Raw genomic sequence first — 13,323 nt, forward strand, 5'->3', positions numbered from 1 at the left:
CAGAATCTGAAGCAGGCTCCAGGCTCTGAGCTGTCAGCACAGAGCCTGACGTGGGGCTCAAACCCACGAACTGTGAGATCATGACCTGAGCCGAAGTCAGTCAACCAACTGAGCCACCAGGTGCCCCAAGACAGACATTTTCAAAATGAAAACATAAATTCCAATTTTGTATCTTTTTTTTTTTTTCAAACAATGTTCCTTCTGGCTTAAGTAATCTGATAAATTGTAAAACAGTTTTTGTAAGTAGGACAGCACCAGTCATTATTTCTCACAGACTTTTCTTGGTCCTACTGTTTGGGAACCAAGTCATTGAGATAAAAAGTCATTTCTATGACTTATTTTTCTGTTTAGTCGGGCTGCCATGGAAACCGGAAGCATGTATTCAAGCCTTTGTTAACAGGAAGGACATTCTTCATGCTGCTTTCCTATTTCAGCTATGTGTTTGTATAATTATTTTTATTTTCAAACCCTTAAACCAAAAACACCCCTTCCTTTTACCATATGCATATGTTTTGAAATGTACTTTTATTGAAATACCTAAAATTGTTGTCTGAAATTGTACACTGCTTGGTAACAGATAAGAGACCTTAGCTCACTACTTGGCAGACAGCAGGAGTCTCATATTTGTGGAATGAATGAATAAAATAATATTTCCTTTAGTAAATCCACTTATGGAGCAGGAACAAAATCTATTTTGCAAAACAGAACTTTGATATAACCAAACAACACATACAGCATTACACATAGCAAGGTCCATTAAGCAGCAATGATCCAAACCTCTTATTTTTTTTCTCCTTTCTTGCGTTAGTTTAAAAGCTCTTCCTCCTGGACTGGGTTTTGTCTTCCCTTCTGTGCTACCATTATGTTTCACTGGTGTCATATTTCAACACTCTTTAACTGTATTGTGCTCCCGGCTGTATGGTTCGATTTCTTTCTAACCTGAAGAACTACACAAGCTAGGACCTGTGTGTTGTTTGTTAACTGCTGTGATTGCAGTGTGTAACATATAGTAAGTACACAATAAATATTTACTAAGTAAATAAATGTAATTTATGAGAAAGGTGGAAGTTGATAGAATAGAATTCCCGTAGGATAATCAGATTCAACTGAAGTCATTTATATAAGATTCCATACACATAATTTCAGAACACAATATGCTTTCCTAAAACTCTGACCATTGTTTATTTGCCAGCTCTGAATTAGGACTTTCTATTAAAGAGAAAATATTAATGAGATAATCTCAATAAACACAATATTATTTTCATTGCCAGTTAGATGTTAGCACATAGGGGAAAAAAACCCCATTCAATACAGCTGATTTTCTTTGTCTCATTTTTCTTTGCCCAACTTGACTGATGAGGATATCCTAAAGTCTTTGGTGTCAGTATAGGAAAATGGGAGAAGAAATAATTTGGAAACATGAGTTAAAATGAGCATCTATGAAAGCTAAACTGAAAGAATATAGGGGAGTAATTTTTGGAAAAGCTATGGACAAGTCTTACTTCCTTACATCTTAAACAGGGCTGAAATTCACAAATCTCATTCACATATTTTCTTTTCCTGGATCTCACAATTTGGTAAAGTGGATGTAACAGATTCATTTTGTCCTATCTGAGCAGGAGGAAGCTCTCGGCCTAACATTCTAAAGATCATTCCCACTATTCAAATACTCTTCTGCAGTCTTGCTGGACCACACTAGCTAGAGATGCTGCATTCTTTTTTTGTTTTCACAATCCACATTTATATATCTTCATTATAGCATCTATCATGCAGTTTTCCCCATATTTTTTATATGTTTGATTCTCTACTAGACTGAGTTTTTGAGTGGAGTGACTATCTCTTATTTAACTCCTTTGTGTCCTAAGCACACTGCCAGGCATTTAATAGCCACCTAATTAATGTTTGCTGGTGAACCCAGGATATGGGACCTGACCTTAGGTCTCCTGCCTTGTAGTCCAAGACTTGGCCCTTCACATCATGCTTCCAATACAAAACAGATCATCACTGATTATCTTTGCTATTGTTATAAGAAATTTTTGGAGGTAGGGGCATCTGGGTGGCTCAGTCAGTTAAGCTCCTGACTTCGGCTCAGGTCAAGATCTTGTAGTTTGTGAGTTTGAGCCCTGCGTGGGGGTCTGTGCGGACAGCTCAGAGCCTGGAGCCTGCTTCAGATTCTGTGTCTCCCTCTCTCTCTGCCCCTCCCCTTCTCATGCCACCTTAAAAAAAAAAGAAAGAAAAAGAAATTTCTGGAAGGAAAACTAAGAAGGGTAATGTAGTCTGAATCAGGCCCATTTTTTCCAGAAAAGTATTGCAAACTTTAAAAATGAAGTTGCTTCAATTCCATGCTTGTATCCAAAGAATCTCAAAAGGGAAATTAAAAAAAAAACAACTCAATAGTAGTACTGGTAGCATTTGCATTTCCAGATTCCTTAGACATAGTTATCACATATTCACATACCAAATTAAAAACAGGAAAAGGAAAAAAAAAACCATATACATATGCATGTGAAAAAATACTCAGAGGATAATAAGAACTAATATATATTGAGCACTTACTGTGTGCCATGCATACAGAACTTAAAAATTTTTTTAAATTTTTTAAATTTATTTTTGAGAGAGAGAGAGAGAGACAGAGCAAGTGGAGGAGGGGCAGAGAGAGAGGGAGACAAAGGATTGAAGCAGGCTCCAGGCTCTGAGCTGTCAGCACAGAGTCTGATGTAGGGCTCGAACTCACAAACCAGGAGATCATGACCCAAGCCGAAGTCAGATGTTTAACCAACTGAGCCACCCAGGCACCCCCATGCACACAGAGCTTTACTTGTATGTTTTCATTTGATCCCGTGTCAACTCTATATGTTTGGCATGGCTAGTGACCCTTTTCAGATACAAACACTAGGGACATGGCAGGTTACAAAACTTGTCTAAGGTCCCAAGTGTGTGTGTGTGTGTGTGTGTGTGTGTGTGTGTGTAGGTGCTATGGCTTTGAACCCAGGTCACTTGATTCCATAAGTCACACTGTAATCCAGCAAACTAAATGTTCACATCAATTTATTCTTAATATTTTTGTTCTAAAGTTATAAGGCAAAAGTTGAGTTGGCCATACAGTACATGAAATAATCACAAGTAAATTACTCATAATAAACCAAATTCTTAGTGTAATTTTAAGACAGAATTTTGAGACAGAGTCACAGCTACATAAATGATTATATTTTTTATTTATAAATGAGGATTAAATAAATTTTATTTAATCATGAGGCTCAGGTCATGATTTCGTGGGGTTCGTGAGGCTGGGTATAAGTCATAGGAGAAAGACAACACATTACAGTCATCCTGGGAGAAGTATTTTTACATTTTATTTATTGTATTCTCCAGTAATATTTATAGTATTCTTTAAATCCAAAATAGTTACTGTTTATCTTAGCATTATATGTAAGTTCATAACTATAGTCAACTTTATTATTTAAAACTAATACAGTTGATCCTTAAACAATGCAGGAGCTTGGGGTCCTGACCCTCCATCACATGGTCAAAAATCCATGTGTAAATTTGACTCCCTGGCAAATTTTACTAACAGCCTACTGTTGACTGGGAGCCTTCCTGATAACATTAGCAGTCGATCAACACAGATTTTGTGTATTATATATATTCTATCCTGTATTCTTACAATGACATAGCCTAGAGAAAGGAAAATATTACAAAGAAAGTCACAAGGAAGAGAAAATACATTTATAGTACTGTACTGTATTTACTGAAAAAAAAATCCACATGTAAGTGGACCAGTGTGACTTAAATCTGTGTTGTTCAGGGATCAACTATCCATTATTTATTCCTATCTTGTTCATTACAGTGTCAGTGCTAGGGGCACCTGGGTGGGTCAGTTGGTTAAGCGTCCGACTTTGGCTCAGGTCATGATTTCGTGGGGTTCGTGAACTTGAGCCCTGCGTGGGGCTCTGTGCTGACAGCTTAGAGCCTGGAGCCTGCTTCGGATTCTGTGTCTCCCTCATTCTCTACCCCTCCCCCACTTGCACTCTGTCTCACTCTCTCTCAAAAATAAACATTAAAAATTGTTTTAAAAAAGTGACAGTGCTATGCAGTGACTATAATACAAATCCAAATGTCACTGAACTATTTTCAAGTTAATAAGTCTTCAGTCAAAGGGAATTTGGTTCAAGAAAACCACTTTGAGTTCTCAAAAAGTTTGTGGGTAAAGTGGTAATTTTCTGAATATGGAAAGGTGTTCAAAGGTCTCCCTGGAAAATATGTTTGGGTTATTAATAGAAAGACAGTAATTGCTTTGTCTCTCTTTTTAGATACAGTGCTACTTTTTAACAATTAAGGTAACTTTGGCAAGCAACTGTAGTCTCTAAAGGAGTACCCTCTAAAGGAATGTGTTATTCCAGGGATCCAGTTGGCCAGGATACAACTTCAAGTGCATTAATTATTCCTAACAATGTGCACAAAGATAATGTTTAAAAAATCTCAACAGGATATCCACTGTGTTTCTGGTAAAGTACCTATTTACAGAACACAATTAAATCTAGTCTGAACAACCACTGGCTATGAAATGAGGCTCCCAGATATGCGGCCCTATCTACCATTTATGTAGCCTTTTCTTCTGTGGGGTGTTTGAAACACCTCTTGTCAGTATATCCAGAATCGTTTTGCTAATTAGTGTATTTTTTTTCTAGAATCACTGTTCTGTAGATATGAAATTACAAGGCTTTAAAATATATCAGTTCATGGAAACATTTATTTCCCAGCTCTTAACCTGTCTTTGGATTTTAGATCTTTTTAAAGCATTCTAATTCTACAAGTCCCCCAAGTAAAGTATACTTTACTATACCATGAATAATGATCTTTTAAGACTTCATTATAGAGGCTGATTGTTTTTTTTTAATCTCCAATTTGTTTTCAGGAAATTGTCATAACATCTAATTTACTAAATATAAATATTTTTTTCATTTTTAACAAAACTCTTATTTGAATCTCATTTTCTTTTTGGAATGTCTCCAGCTGATATTGGTCTGAAAGCATGATCCTATAGTAGACATAGTGGATTGTAAAAACTCAATTTATATTTATTGACTGAATTTTCAGTATCCAATTGTTTAGAAAATTGCAATTTACAGAGAATTGCTTGATGGATTTGATTTTCTATTCAGCTTCAATTTCTATTCTTTCTTTCCTTTAGCTAGACTTATAGTAAGTTAAAATTTTTGAGCATTATATTCACAAGATGTTATCCAGTAAAGGTAAAATCAGGAGTAATTGCAGAGGAAAAAAAAATTTCATGGTTTTCTAAATTCATCTTTCAAGGTTTTTTTTGTTTTTTTGTTTTTTTGTGCTTAAATGGAGAAGTCTTTGTCATTGTTATTCAGACCAGTAAATTCGTTCCAGCCTCAGGGTTTTAGCACATATCCTTTCCTTTTTCCTTTTTCTGGAATGATTCTCCCTTATTCACAATGGTAGCATTCCATTCCTTTTGCTCATAGCAACCCCCCAAACCCCCCCCCCATTTACATATATGTCAATCCACGTGTTTGAGGAGCACCCCCGGAAACTGTATGGTCCTTGGATCCTAGGACTATGTTTTGTTCACTAACACATTCTCAGGGCTTGAGGGCAGGTGGTATAAGAGCTCAAGAAATATTTGTTGAGCAATGATGGGACCTGAACTGGCACATCTTTCCTACCCCAAAGCATCTAGGAAAGAGCAACAATGAGCAAATTCGATCATTTCAGTTTACATATTCAAGGTAAGGTTAGCATGTTTGGGGGAGCCTTTCCATGGCTCTGTCCAGGTTTGTAGCATCACCCACTTTTTCCACCTATAGCAGGAAACTCAGAGTGGGGGAACACTCTTCTTTTTCTTTCTGTTACCTATTGAAGTTCTTAATGAACTGCATTTTCCTAAAAAGTATTGACAATAAGAATGGGCTGTTACATTTAATAATAGCACTCAATACTTTTTCATAACCTAACAAGTTTAGGAATGGTTTCTCAACTTCATTCAGTGCAAACTGAACATTTCCAGAGTGTTTCAAGAGGCTAGAAGGTTCTTCCTATAGTTTAAGTGTTATCCTTGGGAAAGAGCTTACTTGTTGCTTAGATACTAGGATAAAAATAATTTGCAATAGAAAGGCGAGTTCTGCATATAGCCTGAGAAAAAGATTTTATATAATAGACTGCTCTCCCAGAAATAATGGTAACAAATCATTTTAGAGCCAGTTATATAGGACTGCACTGAAATGAAGGCAAATTATTTTAGGTGGGCAACATACATTGAGTGCCTTGAATGTGTTGGGTCTCTTCTCTCCTCTATCTTATCACCTTATGAGCAAAGTAGGCAGTCTCCAGATTCATTCTGCACCCCTCCACGCAAAAACTGTGTGAGCACAGCCCAGCAGAGAATGTAGATATATTTATTTATAAACATGTACTCTCATGTTAATTTCTTATTAACCTACAAGTCTTAAAACTAGACATTTTAAATGGTTAGAATAAGATGGATCGATATTTTAAATATCTTCCTAATCACAATCCATACTGATTAGCTAACATCTCAATGGACATCAACAAAGGATTTGTTAATATGAGAAGTTTAAATTCTTAACAATAATACTTTTTGGCCCATATCTTTTTATATTAGATGTTTCTAAAAAATTACTATTTACAAAGAACAAAGATCTTTGTAGATAAAATATTGGGTTTATGGGAATGAAAGAAAATATAATTACAGTGGCCCCATATATTGTAAATATTAATATTAAGTCCTAAGGACTTCTTAAAAAATGTTTGGGTAATATGAGGGCAAGCTATATTTCAGTATGATTATTACAGCTGTTTAATACTACTAATTCCAGAAAAGCAACATGCTCACCCTTGAAGATGGAAGACTACAAGCCTCTAAAGCAGTTTCAACTCGCTTCCGGTCTGCTGAGAACAAGCGGTATATGCTGTGAAGTGAAGTCACAACACATGAGATATGGACCACACACTTACCGATGACACCCATTAGAAACATCCCATTGAATCAAACCTCCTCATCATTCATCTTTAAAGAATTAAAATATATCCATTGCTTCATGCATCTGCGTATATGTTCTAAAAAAGATCTATGTATGTGCTTTTCAAAATCACAACATCTAATATAAAATCAACCTTTTGAGGCAAAGGTGATGACCCAATGAAAAACCATGGCACTAAGTAGCCTCTAATATTAAGTACTTAAATAAATCCTTGATAACTCTTTCTCTTTTGCTGCTACCTATTGCTCTAAAGGTGTAGGTTATTAATATTATTAGTAGATAATGAATTACTCTTAATAATAATAATAATAATAATAATAATTTCACATTGTTATGAATAAGAGCCTACCAGTAAGTCAAAGGTTAAAGACTAAGGACGTATTTCCTTTGGTCAGTAATTTGGCTTTAAAAAATAAAATTTATGTGCATCAGCTATACTTCAATAAAAGAGAGGTCAATTTATTAACAAAATAATATTTAAGCACTGCATTAAAACTAGATTTTATTCAATAATTTGAACTTATGGGTTCTATTTAAACATGACAAAATCTAGCATCCAGAGCCCACTGGTCCCACAAGGAATATGGTAGAGGTGAGCTGTCATTGTCTCCTCTAGATAAGTTTTACTCTAGTTCTTCCCACTCCTGGCCTGCATCATCATGTAAGTTCCCTGCCTGGTTTCTGTTGACATTTGAGTTTGCAGGTCCTCCTTCAAGGCTAGCGTCATCTTGGTAGAAAGAGGCATTGAAGTTGCCCAATTTCTATTCCTAGAATAGATCTGAATCTCAGATGACCTTTTGGGTTTAGCAGTAAGGTTTCCCACCCTTTCTACCCACTTCCTGCTTTGTTGTTTCTTGAAAATGATGCCACAGGAAAATCCCTATGAGGAAACTAGCTGCATTGACATGAACATGGAGCATGAGGGAGAACAAGGTTACCATGCATTTTCAGGCTCCCATTGGGCCAGTGGATAAACAAAACAGAGCCATGGCATGGAGTCAAATCTTTGAGAAAAGCACATGAACACTGGGAAGGGCTCCCGAAGCTTACTTTTTGAGAGGAATGCGCCCTTCTGGAGTGACTTGCAGCTTAAGCTTCGTATAGCTGTTGGAGAAGCAGAAAAACAAGTGTTTAATCTTTAAAATGCTTTCTATTAAGGAATAAAATACACAGAAAAGGGCTGATGCCTATGTACAGTTTATTGAATCTTACAAACTGTTTAGGTCTCTGCAATCAGTACCCAGATCAAGAACTAGAACATGATCACCTTAGCAACATCCCAGAAGCTCCTCTAGTGCCCCCCTCCAGAGCCCAGTCCCCAAAATGGAACCATTATTGTGACTTTAAACAACATAGATTTCATTTTAGCCTGTTTTGCACTTTATATAAATGGAATAACATTCTTTTGTGTCTGGCTTCTCATATTTTTAAAAAATTTTTTTTAACGTTTATTTATTTTTGAGACAGAGAGAGACAGAGCATGAACAGGGGAGGGGCAGAGAGAGAGGGAGACACAGAATCTGAAACGGGCTCCAGGCTCTGAGCTGTCAGCACAGAGCCTGACGCGGGGCTCGAACCCACAGACCATGAGATCATGACCTGAGCTGAAGTCGGACGCTTAACCGACTGAGCCACCCAGGTGCCCCTAGCTTCTCATATTTTTGAGATCCATCCTTATTTTTTGCTTATAGTTGTAGATCATTCACTCTCATTGTTGCAAAGTATTCCATTGTGTCAATACAACTACTGTATTTATCTCTTCAACTGCTTATGGACATATGGATAGAGAGAGAGCAACAGAAATTTTGACTGCTGCTCATGGGTGTGTGGATTGGGATTACCACTTTAGGAAACTGCACATGCTATGACCCATCAATCCCATATCTAGATATATATGCAACAGAAATGGTTATAACATGTTCATCAAAAGGCATGTTCTAGAATGCCCATAGCAGCTATTCATAGGAATAAACTTGTTTGAAAGGGATATCCGAAATAGATAATGATTAGCCAATTAGATGTTTTACTAGCTATATATATATATACATATATGTATATATATCATGCTATGTTTCAGATACAATGTCTTCTTTATCTGTGTCCTCTTCCACTAACTCTACCTGGCACATGAGATGTTCTAGAAAGTTCTCATAGATGAAGGGCGATAAACTCAAAGACAGTAAAAAGAGAGAAGAAAGGCAGCGGGTAGGGAGAGGCATTAGAAAGGTCATCAAGGTGACAAACTAGAGAGGAGATGATCACATGAAAAAGCATTTAAGTAATGACCTGTGCAGTATTAACAGTAAAAGCAATTCATAGAAGAGTAAGAAAGAAATGTAGGCTGGAGTCTTAGGTCTGGAATGGTGGGTATGTCTTACAGAAGAACAGGGAAAAGAGAAAGTTAATAAGTAAACAGAGGACCACCTAGTAATGTTTCTGCTTGTGGTTTTGATTTCAAGGCTTTCCAACCCCCTGGACATCCATAGCCTCCAAAATGAACACAACAAATTTTCCTTGCTGCTCATCTGGCAAAAATCATTATTTTCCTTGGTCAAATTATTTTTAGAAAGACTGTGTAATTCCAGGGTGATTGAGTAATCTTGTTTTGCTTGTCTTTCCTCCTCCTTTTCATTCTGTGCCTTCCTCTGCATCTTTTCTCTTTCTCCTTTCTTACTAACACTTTCTGGGATCTGTGGGCAGGAATCAGGACATCAGTTTATGACTTAAGTAGGCAGGGAAGTTATTATAGAATCTATCAGAGATCTAAGACTCTAGAGAAATGAGTACTGTATGTTGTTCTTTTCCTTCTTCAGATAAATAATTGATATGACACAGGCATATGTATGTAGAAGCAGAGGACCCTCTGAAATTAATAATTTTTGGTTCTGAGCACACCTGCCAGGATTTGGACGTGTCTCCTTATTGTGTGTCAAAGGCACTGACATTCAGGAGAGCTCAGCCTAACACGGATGTGCAGCTTGGAGGAAAGAGCAATCTTTCTTGGAAGTTTACCAATTCTAAACACTGGAGGTATCAGTTCTCTAACAAATCCCAAAGGGAAGTTTATGTTTATTAATGTAAGAAGCCAGTGCAGCATAAACAAAAAACTCACAAAGGAGAAAGGAAACTGACTCAGAAGAAGCAACACCCTTAGCAATAAAATTAGGGCTACTTACACTTTTTCCAGAAATGCGTCTCTGGACATGTTTTGGGCCAGCAGGTTTGTTGCCAAACTGAAAACCTCATTTGTCCATTCCTGAAAGATGTAAATCACACTTGCATTAGCTTGCATACTGTACAGCCTCTAGACACATGTTTTTAGCTAGGCTACCAGGAAGACAAATTAGTTCAATCTGTATGCCTTAGGGACTTTTTCTTTTTCTTTTTCCTTTTCTTTTCTTTCCTTTACTTGTCTTCTCTCTCTCTTTCTTTCTTTTTTATAAAAATGGCATAATTAAATTTAAATCCCTGAGTAACTGCTCCTTTTGAAGGAAATGTTCTTATCACATAAACAAAATTTTGTCTGCTTTTAAAAATCCTTACTGATAGAAAACTGGTATGTTGCCTTTCAGTAACCAAGTACTTTTTACTAGTTTCCTAGCATTGTAAAGAGAGAAAGAGTTACCGAAGAGTTTAAGATAGAGTCAAATATATTTTCAACGCACCTGCAAATGTAATCTTCCTACTTTGCTACTCAAGCCAAAGCAGCTATACCAGGGAACTTTAAAATGTTATAGTTCTACAAGTTCTTAAAATAAGTTGCAGTCACAAAGTCATACTGTATACCATACTCTGTCTCCCCAGCAATTCTAGCAGCCTCTCACAACTCCCCTAATCGAATCCCTACCTCACACTGCTCACCAGTGTTCTCATTTGGCTTCCAAGAAAACAGAAAAGAGTAAATCTACAAAAAAAGTTGAAGTTCCATTCAGGGTGATAATTTTGAACACAGAATTAACATTGTGCCTCCACTCTACACCCCCCCCCCCACCCACCCAATTCTTTAAGAGAAGAGGACATGAGAGCTAAGAAACCATGTTTTTTTAGTTCAACAGCTTTTCCATCTAGTTTATTTCTACTTTGTTTTGTTGGTCTTCCGTATTTTGCCTTCTGACTTAAGGTATTGATAATATACCATCATGTAATGCAGTAACATTTTAGATAGGACTTGGGGTATAGAGTGGTGAAGAAGGAAGAAGGAATTCTAAGTAAAGAAAACTGTCTGGGAGAAGAATCAGAGGTAAGACTTAGAGAGAATGGTGAGTAGTCTCATAGGAATTGCAAAAAATAAGGGTAGTTGCAGTGAAAAAAAGGAAAGTTGGGTCAGAGTATGGAGAGCATTTAATGTCTGTTGAGGTATCCAGAGAAAATCTAGCAAGAAATTCCATAGCACTGAAGGCCTTTTTTAGGGTGAGAGAGGAGGAGAGCTGAGGCTGGATTGTGCATTAGGGGGATTATCTCTTTCTTGGCCATGTGGAGAATGGAGTCGAGGCTGAGAAACCAAAAAGAAGGAACTCAGCTAGGAAGCTATCCCAGTTTAGGAGGTAATTTTGGAGGCCTTGAACTCTATACACTATTGGTGGAAGACTTGGAAGATGTGACCCAGAGTAACTGTGAGGGAAGCAAAATAGCTGACCACGAAACTTCATGTATAAGCAAATAAGCACTGGAATAACTCTTTAATAGCTTTAAAATAAATTTCCTCAAATTTGATCATTTTAAACTAAGAGTAATTACCTACTGGCCCTGGTTTTTACAACATGCTTCTTGTATAATATTTTCTGAGCTAAGGTCAGACTTTAGACATTTCTACCTCCATGGCAACTTTACGCATCAGTGAAAGTATCTGTAATTGAGGTCAATGTACCATATCATATGTTTACTAGGGGCCAATTCCATACCGGAAATAGGTACAGTGAAGGCATTATGAAGAATTGGGGAAACTTAACTGGGTCTGACCTTTTAGGTTGAAAGATAAGATCTCTATTATAGCCAGCCCAATAGAAATACAACATCAGCTATGTATGTAATTTAAATTTTTCTATTTGCCACATTAATAAATTTAGAAACAAACAGGTGAAGCTAATTTTAAATAAATATTTTTAATGTTTTTTTTTATTTTTGAGAGAGAGAGAGACAGAGTGGGAACAGGGAAGGAGCAGACAGAGAGGGAGACACAAAATCCAAAGCAGGCTCCAGGCTCTGAGCTGTCAGCACAAAGCCCAGTGTGGGGCTTGGACCCATGACTGTGAGATCATGATCTGAGCCAAAGTTGAATGCTTAATTGACTGAGCCACCCAGGCACCTCAAGCTAATTTTAGTAGTATATTTTATTTTAACTAATATTTCAAAAGTATTAATCATGTAATCAACATAAAATGTAGCTATTTTATATTCTTTTTTTAAAAAAGTGTTTGTTTCTTTATTTTGAGAGAGACAGAGAAAGTGTGAGCAATGGAGGGGCAGAGAGAGAGAGGGAGAAGGAGAATCCCAAGCAGGCTCCAAGCTCAGTGTGGACCCTGACATGGGGTTTGATCTTATGACATTGAGATCATGACCTGAGCTGAAATCAAGAGTCAGATGCTTAACTGACTGAGCTTCCCAGGTGCCCCTTGTACTCTTTTTGTGTACTTAGTCTTTGAAGTGAGGTATTGGTTTTACACTGATAGCCCATCTCAATTTACATTGACAACCTTCCAAGTATTCACTAGCCACAGGTAGTGGGTGGCTGTGGCTGTGGCTGTGGCTGTGGCGGTAGCCTTTGGTCAGTGCCCATCTTCTAGATGCTTAGCTTTTTATGATGGGTCTTTTATAAAGCCAGCCAAAGGACAGCATCATCACCACCCTCACTACACAGCCACGGTTAGCTAATTCAGAAAGTAAAGCACAATTTATTTTCATCACATTGTCAGAACGTGAACATCTAAATTTCCACGTGTGGAATTCCTAGAATTCATTGGCTTCCTGCAGCTCTTTGAGATATTCAAAAAATCTGACCCAGGCTAAACCAAAGATTCAGGGACTAAAGCAGTGACCAAGGGAACTTTAGAAATAACCCAACTCTTGCCTGGGTACTGGTTTCTGTCTCTATCATCCTGAGCTAAAACAGCACGTATCTTACTTTGGATTCCCCGGAAGCAGACCCTGAGCCAAGGATTGACAAGGAATGGGTTTATTATAAAGTGTTCCATGGCAAATTTATAGTGGACTGAGCAGGACTGAGAAGGTAAGAAGGTAGAAGGGTGTGACACCAAACAAACTCAGGCACATGGGAACTTTGGCCTTCTTCATCCTG

The 13,323-nt window shown here is 37.3% G+C and overlaps 1 protein-coding gene across 3 annotated transcripts in view; it reads right to left on the reverse strand.

The window, feature by feature from the left end:
• Positions 1 to 13,323, reverse strand: part of PLCB1 (phospholipase C beta 1) — a 706,541-nt gene that overhangs the window by 210,132 nt on the left and 483,086 nt on the right. For all 3 annotated transcript variants that reach the window (XM_058684913.1, XM_058684915.1, XM_058684914.1), the window contains exons 5-7: positions 10,205 to 10,284; positions 8,079 to 8,132; positions 6,881 to 6,956 (exon numbers count right to left, since the gene is read on the reverse strand). In XM_058684913.1, the coding sequence (XP_058540896.1) occupies positions 6,881 to 6,956; positions 8,079 to 8,132; positions 10,205 to 10,284 (210 nt within the window). The remainder of the gene's footprint in view (positions 1 to 6,880; positions 6,957 to 8,078; positions 8,133 to 10,204; positions 10,285 to 13,323) is intronic.

This window comes from Neofelis nebulosa, chromosome 9, assembly GCF_028018385.1.
Source record: "Neofelis nebulosa isolate mNeoNeb1 chromosome 9, mNeoNeb1.pri, whole genome shotgun sequence".
Classification (NCBI taxonomy): Eukaryota; Metazoa; Chordata; class Mammalia; order Carnivora; family Felidae; genus Neofelis; species Neofelis nebulosa.